The sequence below is a fragment of the Poecilia latipinna genome, unplaced genomic scaffold (genome assembly GCF_001443285.1).
Source record: "Poecilia latipinna isolate Pla-1442-1.1 unplaced genomic scaffold, P_latipinna-1.0 Scaffold2239, whole genome shotgun sequence".
NCBI classification, from domain to species: domain Eukaryota; kingdom Metazoa; phylum Chordata; class Actinopteri; order Cyprinodontiformes; family Poeciliidae; genus Poecilia; species Poecilia latipinna.
The window spans coordinates 90,325-102,333 of NW_015114855.1; the positions used below are offsets into that span (position 1 = coordinate 90,325).

The following is a 12,009-nucleotide window of genomic DNA, read 5'->3' on the forward strand; positions in this document are numbered from 1 at the left end:
CAGCACAAATATTGTTTGCGATAAATGCGATCGCATAGTTTCACCCAAGTTTATACTCTTTTGTTAAAAATTATTCAAAGTGTACAATTGTTTAGAAAGTAAACATAAGATTACATCTCTTTTCACTTTTAAAGAGTGTTAAAACCTGCTACAAATGCAGCATGTCACTCATTTCATCAGACAGTTTAAGCAAACAGCCTACCTTCTCACCTCTACCATCACCAGGAGGGCCCTGTGAAGATGAGTAAATTATTCAATTTACTCTTCAGTGCATTATTATTATTTTTTCTTTACCAAATCTTCTAACGTGGAAAAGTGCTCTCTCACCGGTGGACCCGGTTTTCCGAATCCTGGCAGACCCGGAAGTCCGGGCTTCCCTGGCTCCCCAGCTAAGCCCTCCGGACCCACTGATCCCGGAGTGCCCTGGGAAAACAAACCCGGCGCAGGTTCTATCAAATCCAAACTGGGCTGCATGAATGTGACAGGCAGGCTGATGATGGAAAGCCCAAGAGTTAAGGCAGACAAACCTTCTGTCCCTTGGGGCCGACGACGCAGATGGACCCTCCCCGACCCTGGGAAACGGTGACAGACAAGAGAAGAGAGTGACATCATCAGCGCGTTCTGAGAGGGAATAAAACCAGCGCTGCTGGTGTTAAAGAAAACATGGAGCTCGTCTCCTTTATAGAAATGTTCAAGTCTTTTAGATTTCCCTACTTTATTGAACATCGTTCACCAGAAGGAAAAAACAGACAGGGTTATCATAAAGCCTGTGAGATGAATTGTCTTCAGTGGTGCATGTGATATTTTCTGCCTGCCTGACTCAAGCCACATTGACGAGCGCATTCATTTTCAGAATGTCAGATGGATGGGAGGAATTGAAAACAAAATCTATTCCCCTCCCCTGCCCCACCAAATCCATCTGGCTACAACAAGCTTGTAGCTTAGAAAACTGCTAAATGTGAGTTCGTCGGATGCCAGAAAAAAAACAGCTGGAATCTCTTGGCGCCCTGCTAAGGCTGTAATTTGTTCCTCAAAAGTTTTCATGCGTTCGCGGGCTCATTGCACCATTCAGGGGGGGAGATTAAAAGGTTTAAGTCTTCCTGAATAGACGGCTGCCTGTGTGAGAGACAAACGGCCCAGTCAATGAGGCGGCATTGATTGTGCAAGCTTTGTTGCTCTAGCCTAATCTAACAGGCATTAGCAGGTTGACTTAACGCAACAGGAGCGGGCAGATATCAATGAGAGCCCGAGTTTAGAGAGCGGTACCGCATGGGTTTACCGAATATCCGCTTAGGCCTGATAAAAGCAACCGCACGGCAGGATGAGTGAGCATCTCTCAGAGATGTCCTCTCTTATTTATGCGATTGTAAAAACCGCATTTTGACCTTACTGTCTGACTTGCTCTAGATGTGTTGAAGAAAACAAGCACGAAACACCTACATCCTTCCCCGGTGTTCCTGTCAGGCCTTGCGGACCGATCTCCCCTTTCTGACCTTTTTCTCCCTGGACAAAACCACCAAGAGAATGAGAGGTTAGAATCTAATTGGATGATCATTAGGGGGTTACGTCTTGATTATTAATCACCAAAAGTTTCTTCAACTGTTCACCTTGTACCCAGCTGCCTGACCCCGGTTGGAAGCCGTTCCCTGTGGAGGCAATCAGCGGAGATAAGGCCAAGATCAATGACTTGGCTCTAAAAGAAGACAAAACGTACACTACACACACACACACACACACACACGCCCACACACAACCTGGAGCATAGCAAACATAGTAAGCAGTCAGTAGCCTGCGTGGGCTAACACCAGGAGGCTATTGCCCCATTTACACAAAGTCTCAGAGAAAGGAGCTGGTCTTTTCTAAAATTGGGGAAACCTCAGAGGTTTTTTCACATTTTGTCAAAAATACAACTACAGACTTTTTATGGCAGCAGGACACAATTGCCAAGTCCAAAAAATATATATTTATGTTTTTTCAAAAAGGGATCTAAATCCCATGGATTTGTATTCACTGTGACGCCCAGAAAAAGAATAGCGCGGCTATATAAAGTGTGTAGTGTGGCAGAAAAGCGGGGGAAAACAAACAGAATAGGTGATCCAATTTGCATATATTCCATTAATTGGTCAGAAGTAATCAAAGTAGGTTTATCCAAGTTGATTTATTATGTTTATTAAGTTGACAAGTCAGGCAAATGTCAACTTAATAAACATCCAAAAAAATTTAAGCTCAATTTAATTAACCGTGATTAAATAATCGTGAGCTGCATTCTCTGTCCTACTTTATGTTGGTCTATAACATAAAATCCTAACAAACTACATTGAATTCTGTAGTTGTAAAGCGCAAACTGTGAAAAAAAAAATGTTGAGGGGGTGTAAATATGTTTACAACTTGTATGATACGCATGTTAGTCGGTTGCAGCTTACTCATTAAATCCCACTTTCGTCCTGCAGGATCACACGTTAACACTCTTGCATGGTTAATAAACACTCTACTGGTAAAATAAAAATACACAGAGAGCAACAGGGTTTCCAGCTGCATAATTAATACTGTGGCTGAATGCCTGAAAAATGAGGCTCTGCATAAGAATCAATCCAAAAATGCTGAAGGAGGTTTAGCTGGGTTGGAAAGCGCTGGTACGTGTTGCTGCAACCTGTGACTGAAACTCTGGCACTCACCGGCTCGCCTTTCTCGCCCTTCTGGCCCCTGGATCCATCTGTGCACTGAGGTTAGAGACAGTTGGTTGGCACAAATTTTCACAAATTACTTTTGGCAAGAAGCAGGAGAAAAAGCAAAAGGGCCAATCCTAGCTCACTGTAGGCTATGCAAAAAAAACAACAAAAAAAGGAAAGGCAAGCAGAATGAGCGTGGGAAATGACTAGTTTACTTACTGGACCTGAGCAACCATCGCCCTGAGACACAGAGAGATGGAGAGGATGGATGATTATTCGTGAATGTGTCGTGAAATCAGAATGCTGTATCGTGTTGCTATTTGGTCAAATTGCTTCCCATTAATTAGTTTCATTCATTTTAGCTTCACATTATATCTACATCCTTCGTACTCACCCGGCCGCCTTTTCCTCCAAGGTTTACAACCTGAAAAACACACACACAGGGAACATGGTAACGTAGCTCTTGGATTGACATTCCTAACATGATCTTACAGAAAGAAGTAAAGATCAGCGATCCTTACATTTTCCTCCTTACTCAGGAGTAAACAACCAGCACACTACAGACAGACACAGAGAAAGAATAAATTAACACTGCTTTGGGCTTTATGAAGAAATTAAGTCTTGTAGTTTCCACTGTCACCTGACAGAGGCACTGTTGCACAAAATTCCACTTTTCAAAATCTCCCTGCTGCTACATTATGCTGCTAAAAGAGGATGAGTTGTATGCAAGTGGGCACACACACACACACACACACACGCGCGCACGCACACACGCACGCACACACATCTCCCGTGGGAACAGGAGATCAATAGGAATGTCTGATTCCCACAGCACCGGAGTGAGCAGACCAGCTGCTCCTGCAGGATGGTACAAAAACATGATCACAGTCACATGCACACACCAAATAAGGACAACAATTATAAATAACTGAAGCGTTTTTTTTGTTTTTTTTTGTTTTGTTTCGTTTTTCGTTTTTTTTGGCGGAAGCGGGTAATTAAAGCTGAATTACTGCAGCCCGTGTTTCTGGGAGTCTGGCTTTCACACACCAGGAAGTTTCCAATATGCTGAAGTTGTGACTATGCGAGCTTGCCGAGACGAAAGCGAGTCAGAGAAAGAGAGAGCGAGAACGGTTGTAACAGCAGAGACAACATGTAATTCTAGCTCTTGCCTTTATTCCCCTCTTCCTCTCACACGCTGCGTATCTATCAATGGCTGCCTGAACCAGCTGCAGTGGCAACTCACTCTTTCCATGTTCTCATTCGTGATTGAACGCAGCTTAAAAAGATCTACTAAAAGCCTACGGAGTACTTTATTTATTCCCAATGTTGCATTACAAAGCAATAAAAAAGAAAGACTGCTCTTATGAGCTCATATTGCTGATGTTAGTGCTGTTAACTAATTCAGATAGCTAATAATGTACACACAAACACATCCCCCAATATAAAAGTTTAAAGTTTGCATATTGACTCTTAATGACAACTTCACATGTTGCCATTAAGAGTCTACAATGAAGATTAAGTTAAAAGTGAACATCTGAATAGACAAGAGGAAGGATTATAGTGACTTTGAAAGTGGGATGGCTGTTAGTGCCCGACTATCTAAGCAAGCTAAATCTATTTCATGAAGAATTGTAGCAGTTTGGGGCAAAAGATGGTCTCAACCAGTACTACAAGGTGGACCTAATACAGTGGTAGATGAGTGTGTTGCTAGCCAAAGCGGTCACAGAACCATCTGTTTTCTGTCAAATCTGTAGTGAACATTAAATACTTCAAACTTCTCCCTTTTACTTGATTGTTACACTGAATTTCATTTGCTCAAAGTTTGCTCCTACTTTGTTTCTTTGTCTACTTTGTTTCTTTGTGGTTTAGAAGGTAACAGCTTTTAAATATTGATGTTTCTGTCAAGTTTGATAGTTTTTTATAATCAGGACATTAGAATCAAAAATTCAAGAACATTTATGTTCATTAAAAAGATCCTCCTTTAAACAATCTTTTGCTTTATTCTTGATCAAAAAGAACATCATACACAATCCTTTTTTGTAGATTTTAGTGGGTCTTTCTTTAAAAAGAAGAGACTAGTTGGCTTTTATTAGCGCCAAAGCAGGTCTGGACACACCCTAATCTGTATCCTACATATGACAGATTAATATTTGTGCATATTAATATTGGGTGTGTGATGAAACCCTAGTCTTAAAAAACAACGAAAAAAACAAAAAAACATCATATCATAATGTATGCAGACTATTTGTTTTGAATGACCTCAAGAAAGCAACTCTTAAATGCAATTGAATCTTGCATTTGTATAAATATTTAAATCAGTCCAAATCGATGACACACTTTGGTGAAACCACTGGTTAATCATCAGCGTGGATAGACAAAACCTCTCCAAGTATTTAAAGGGAAAAAGGAAAAAAAGAAGCAAAGGGCTTGGAATTACAAATACCAACAGAAAACAGGACTAAACGTAAAGTGCTCTCGGTAAAGTGCATGGGGAGGTTAAGCTTTGCTGCCCAGTGGCGACTTTGTGGCCGACTCCACAGCGGCTAGCTGTACCTCATCAAAAGACTGGGGCACTGAGCCGTGTACACATGGTGGAGAAGCAGAACCTTTTTTTTCTTTTTTTTTTTTAGAGATGGGTCCAGGACCTCTGATGTCATGACAAGATGAAAACAGGCTTTCAGAAAAACAACTTATCCAGAGTAGAGCCCATCGTGTGTGGTATAAAGACCGCTGCCGGTATGAAACTGTAACAGACTGTGTCCCATTGGGAAAGACATCTGGTGAGTAAAGGTGTTTCTTATTGAAAGAGGCACCTCATTATTTCAATACAGGCTAGGAAAATACAATGTGTCTGTCAGACGCTGCATTAGCAGGAAGGATTTGTGCATTAATTAATGATATGCTTTTAAGTAAACCACCGTAAAGACAGGAAGTACAACAGGAAGTGTGTTTGGGAACACGATCGTCGTAACGCAGAACAAGAGAAGACCCAAAAACCTGAGTCTAAAAGGCTCACATTGATGCAGCAGTACAAGGACAATCGATTCATTCCTGTTGAAGGAACCATCCATCGTTAAGCAATGTTGGAGGGAAGTTAATGTTCCTGTCCTTGTTGTTCCCGGTGAAGATTTCGGGAGAGTTAAAAGTGACCATCAGGGGATGGACACGCTCCTGGATTCATCCCATAATCACAACTACCTAATTACATCCTAATCCTACCCATTTCTACCAGAACACATGGCCAGAAAGGTAAGGTCAATGCATCTTACCTGTCTTCAACAAGTTGTGAGGAGATTGTTGAGTTAATGGTTGTAAAACAGCTATGCAAATATTAATGTTTTGCTGTTTCTATAGATGCAACTCCTTACCCTGATTTAGATCATCTAACCTTCATTTTTAAACTTTTTTTTAGCAAACAGGAGAAAGTTATGAAACCATTTTTGGCATTTGAACCAATTCATTGTCATGCAAGACAGTTTTGTAGCTTTTCTTATTACGATAGCGGAAAGCCTTGGATTGGATTTATCCAACTGCGGAGGCCACAATGTTTTGATAAACGCAGCAACATGTCGGGGTGGAATTACGGCCCGCGGCGCATTTAAAGCAAAGAAATCGTTTATCCCTTTATGTCCCATGCACAGCTCACTCTCTAAACTTGGCGGATGTTAACATCACAGAGGTCAGTATTATTGAAGTGTGGAAGTTTTTGATTTACTCCAATATTTGCGCTTGTTCCGCTCTAGATGGGAGAACTAGGACATTTGTATTGGTTTGACATTGAAGTCACTGTCAAATACTTGGCGAAGTTACTGTGCTGGGCCTTGTAAGCTTTTCGGCATAATAATTTCAAAATGTGAGAGGCTCTGGTGACGATGCCTAGCTATCAAAATGAAAGAAAAAAAAAAAGCATACTTAATCGTTTTTAAAATACAAATGTAACTCTTCAAAAGTGTGACCTAGACGTTTCTCAGACAAAGTGAATCACTTCGGAGCTTTTGTTAAACCTCACGGATTGAAAATGTGTCCTTCAAAACTTCTGACAATGTTTACGGATTACAGTCAGTGTTTCCCAGTGTATCTGGATCTGACAGTGCTTGTCAGCAGCTGCCAGGACAAACTATCATTTCCCCAAATGGGCAGAGTTGGAAAAAAAAAAAAAAAACTAGACAGAGATGCCTCAACAGCATGCCACTCATGGCCACTGAGTCTAAATTGGTAATTGAGTCGGACATTGATATAATTCATGAGTTTCCTTCCAGAAACACCAAAATGAAAAAATTCTGTCTTTCTAAGCTTTCTGATTTGACATATTACAGTGACTTTTTTAGCAACAATTAACCAATCAGCATTGCTGTCTTTTAACTTCAATGTTGTGGATAACTCTGAAACTGCAAAGTCAAATAACCCTCGATTGTGTTTGCATGGTCGCCACGGCAAACCTTTAGAATTGCTGTATGGATTTGTCTCATTTAATTGCACCCCCGATTTTAAAATCAGTATAGGACAATTTTTTTTTAATTTTTTTTCCCAGTATTTCCGAGTTGTCCTGAATGCAGCCTCATCTTATCCAAACGTTCTTTCTTTCTACAAACAGGTGGATTTATTTATCGGTGCTTAGAATGTCAGCCAACGAACAAGATAATACGCCGAAGTTTGGCAAGAAACATTATTGCTTGTCCACGCTACAGGTGAATGACGACTTCTCTCGGTGGTTTTGTCCTGGTCATGCCAGTTTTTTTTTTTTTAGTTTTTTTTTAATGTATTTATCTTTTTGATTTGTTTTGTGGTAATGAATATGTGGTAGCGTGTTATTAGCAAATAATATTTGAAACAGAATATATCCTTGAGCTCATAATTAAAGTTGTGTCAAATTACCAGATAAGCATCACTTGGCACTATCTGTTTGGAATGTGGCAATTACCTGCAAACTATATGAGTCACTTAACCTACTGCTAATGTAGCTGTTGACAAAAGTATTGCGTAGGCTGGCCTTAATTAGCGTCTGCACAGAGTGAAATTGTAGCGCCAAGGTCGTTTGATTGATCTCTGACTTTTTGCTAACATGATTTACTGTAGCCCTCTTCCTTAAGTGCCATGTTTGATTAAGCCAAGACTGCAGCTTAGCAACAAATCGCGAGCATGCAGATTTTCCTGAATTTTTATCCACTCCCGTCGTGTACGACTTGTGCTTTGTCCTGCAAACCAATGCCAAAGAAAGGGAACTACATTCTGGGACTGCACCACTGAAATTGCCTTTTTGTGCTGCTAAGAGATTTCTGCAGATTGATGGGAGCTGAGCCTTTTGACTCACACGACCATGAAGCGCAGATGTAGAGGGGGGGAAAAAGGCACAGAAGAATAGCTGATGAGGTATGACATGAACACTGGTGAAAATTGGCTCTTGACTGAGCTTCGGGATCATGCAGTAGAGGTAAATTTAGCACACATTCAGCCCGTTTATTAGCATAATAACATTAATTCATGAGCCTGCTCGGTGTTTGGGATAGCTGAAGAAGTGCATGGTATCCACCCTTCTAAATCATTCTTATCCAGCGGGTAAATGACCTTTTATCTCCATTGAAAAAAATAAAAAGAAAAAAAATCTGAGCTCTAATCTAACCAAATTAAATTCACTTTTATTTCCTTCCTCTAACACTATGGTGAGCCACGAGTGCCAACCCGGGTAATACCCCACACATTAAGGAAGTCAAGAGAGGCAGCCTGATACATTAGTAAGCACACACCGGAGCAACATAATGAAGCGTCTGGAGTTTTGCATTCTATTTGTGAACAGAGCCTGCCTATTGTAGGTGAGTGACAAAAATGAATAGGCAGAAGGAACACCCCAACTGAGACTGGTTGCATAATGAGGCGTAAATCAGTTTCTCAGTCAGTCAGCAAGTGTTCGAGAACGGCAGCAGGAGACGGCGTCAAATGCACAACCTGCTTAGCCTGCACATTGTCCTCTTGTTTTAATTTAAACAGAACATGCGACTCTCTGGACAGGCTTTCAGAGACAGCAAAAGACTCAATTCAAAGTGTTGCTCTAGTCCATCTGGAAAAAAACAACTTTTTTTTTTGTTTTTTTTTCCTAAGACAGCAGTAGGAAACTGGAGCACATACTGGGAACATGCTCCTTTCGCTTTGTGAACCGAAAAGTTTACAAAGCGGTCTTAGCTGGAGCCAGTTGTCCCGCTAGTCTCATTAAAAATGCAGCAATGTTAAGTCACGTGTGTGCGAGTGGGTGTGAATTGTGAGGCTTACTTTTTCTGCAAGATCCTTGGATGCAAAAATATCCTGTTGGTGGAGAGAGAAAAAAATAATGAAGGTCATCAGACGACGTTTTTGTATCGCAGGGAAGTTGTTGCAGTCCATCCTTTTAAATTTTGCATCATTTAGAGTCCATTGCATCAGATAAACAACAATAGAGAAAAAAAACAGGAGACATTTCTGTTACATTGATGTGTCATTAGGACTTATTCTGTACTGTATTTTTAAGAGAAAAAAAAGGATGAGCTTATGAAGAACATGAAGTACTGTATCCTATAAGCCCCAAGGTACGTAAAGATATAGACCCCCCCTGCTGTGTGCAGAATAGCAAATTGATTTGGAAAACAAGAGTCAACAAGGAAGTAAAGGAAGCAAGCAAAAGCTGAGTGAAAGCAATTTTACTCAAGACAGCAAAGGCAAGAAATAAGAGCAGTGGCATAGAGAAGAAGGGAAAAGCCATTTTACAGGTAGTGCTGAACTTCATCATAAAAACTCCAGTAGTCACACATAAGGCTTAAAAAAAAAAAAAGGCACAAAGGAGACTTTGGATCTTTTGAAGCCCGGATGACCTTTCAGTTGGAAACAGGGTTGAAAGCAAGAAAGTGTATTAAAAAAAAGAAATAAATAAAAAAGAAAAAAAAAAGAAAAAGAAAAGAGGCTTACAGTCCAGCAAGATAAAAAACACTGTGGGTGAGATTTGTCATATTTCAGGAAGGCAGCAACTGCTGTGACCCCCCACCCTCACACACACACGCACAAGCCCGTACCAAACTTTATTTGATGCTAGTTGCAAAGAAAGGTTGTTTGACATCATCAGAAGATGGGGTTTGGTACTGAGGGTCAGAGGAGTCAATTATACCTCTTGTATCCTGCTGCCTTGCCAGTGAGACAACCACTGCAAATTGCAACCAAACAATTGATATAGCCAATGTAACCTTACTGTAAATCTCCCCAGAAGGTTTACTTTTTTTGCATAGTATTGTTATTTAAACCTCTAGCAAGCTGAGTTACTACCATTATGAAGATGATAACACATTTGTCTAGATATTAGCCATACAAAGTTGACTCTTAATGGCATTCTACTTAAGGTTGATAAAAAAGTAAAAAAAATAAAATAAAAAATAGTGCAACTTACAAGAAGTCAATTGTACTATTGCGTACTTGAATTTAATTTGTCTGGTAAAGAAACAGCTACTTGGTACACTCTTCTCAAGATGTCAAATGCTTGAAAGTGAAGGCTAAATGTACAGACTTTCTGATTAATTTGGTTATTTATTATCACACCACATAAAAAGCACTTACAGATAAATTGGCATAGTATTTTCAAAAGCTCTAAAATTGAAAAGGCATACGAGACCATAATACTGCTGCAAAATAATAATATGAAGGAAACATCCTTCACAGGTAATATTGTAAATCACTAAAACACACTCTTTTTAATTATTATCTGCTTGAATAATTGCCGATGGACAAAAATCTTATTAGTCGTTCCACAACAAAAGAAGTCTTGATTTTGCTCTGAAGCAAATTGGTCCTTACTCCTACATTTCTAACCCTATGTAACAACCAACTGTGCTGCATTGTTAACAGTAGCTTGGAGGCAAACAAGAACAACAAGATGGAATTTGATTTCAGCGGAGCTTCTTTTATGTTTGTTTTTCCTATAACAGTGCTAAAGAAGAACTTTGCTTAGCACCTTCACTCAATTAATTTTATTCAGCCAACGTTGGTCAAATTAATTTCAATACAGTGCAGATTAGATACGTTTTAATTCACTCCAGTAGACAGAGGTTTAAATTCAGTTTCAATTAAGATTAGTCTATACTTTGCAAAAGCTTGTGTTGTTCATCTCAATGCAACAAATTTCACATATCATATTAAAGCCACTCAAAGGGCTCCTTGCACTTCTCATGTATTTCCACTCATATTTCAAAGAATTAATTTGCTCTTAATTACAGAATTTCAATTATTAAAATATAAACGTAAAGTTTTAAATAACATTACCAAAAGTAGGAATTTTTATCCACACTCTTGACTTATGTACACATATGAAATAAATATATTCAAATGACAAAAAGGCAGACAGAGCCTGTGTAATCAGTTCAGGAAACGGGATTTCACTTTTTGGCATAGTTCCTCAAAAGTGTCTTGAAAACACATCCACAGCCGTTGCTTTTTAAATTTGGCTGACCCCAAATGAACCATCTTGTTTGTTTGGTGAATACTCCATAAACAGAAGACACAATAAAGCATGCATGCATGCAGTTTAATGTGCCGTCACCTAGAAAGGCTTTGTTTAATGGAAGCTGGTGTATGGTTCAGTATCATCTAGGCTGCATGCTGGAATCTTGGATTTCACAGTCCATTTACTGTGTAGGAAACTAATAAACAGATACAAATAGAAAGTTTTCTAGTCACTTTGTGTGAATTTGTGTGTGTGTGTGCTAGCAAGTGTGAAAAAAACGATAGGTTAAAAAACAGAATCAGACAAAATATGGGGAATAATAATTAGGCTTTAACGAAATACTTTTTTTGTACAAAGGTTTCACACATTAAAGTCATTTTGTTGTTTTTTTTCTTTATGAAATTCTAGGTAAAAGGTTGATCTTTGCAAAGCATTTGGAGCTCTGCTGAAGACAGAGCTTCAGCAGAGCTCTGAAGCTCTTATACGGCGGAGAAAATATGTATTCAACATGTCAATATTTTTCACAGGAAAAGTGTTTTTTTTTTTATGCTGATTGATATCTAATCCACACATGCAATTAATTAGTCCACGAATTATGTACGATGACGAGCGAAAGATTGAATAAGCTTGGAACATATCAAGAAAAGGAGGCCCTGAAAGGAGTGAAAGGGATAACAATCTAAGAAAACATCCAAAATTTGTCAGTTTGGAAACTAATACTTAGATCCATATGGAGAAATTGATATCAGATGCTTTAGACGCTTGTCTGTGGTCTATAGAAATGGTTCTCATTACACAAGCATCACACAGGACATATGTGCCTGAATGAGTAACAGACATGTTGAAGACAGTTTGAGGTCGTTATTGCTACTGTAATGCAAAAAA

The 12,009-nt window shown here is 39.4% G+C and overlaps 1 protein-coding gene across 1 annotated transcript in view; it reads right to left on the reverse strand.

Moving 5' to 3' along the window:
* col16a1 (collagen, type XVI, alpha 1) overlaps nt 1–12,009 on the reverse strand; it is a 52,822-nt gene that overhangs the window by 34,508 nt on the left and 6,305 nt on the right. Inside the window, exons 2-11 of the mRNA XM_015018158.1 lie at nt 8,934–8,966; nt 3,191–3,226; nt 3,064–3,093; nt 2,889–2,909; nt 2,676–2,720; nt 1,608–1,646; nt 1,441–1,503; nt 528–572; nt 328–423; nt 203–232 (exon numbers count right to left, since the gene is read on the reverse strand). Coding sequence (XP_014873644.1) covers nt 203–232; nt 328–423; nt 528–572; nt 1,441–1,503; nt 1,608–1,646; nt 2,676–2,720; nt 2,889–2,909; nt 3,064–3,093; nt 3,191–3,226; nt 8,934–8,966 — 438 coding nt within the window. The remainder of the gene's footprint in view (nt 1–202; nt 233–327; nt 424–527; nt 573–1,440; nt 1,504–1,607; nt 1,647–2,675; nt 2,721–2,888; nt 2,910–3,063; nt 3,094–3,190; nt 3,227–8,933; nt 8,967–12,009) is intronic.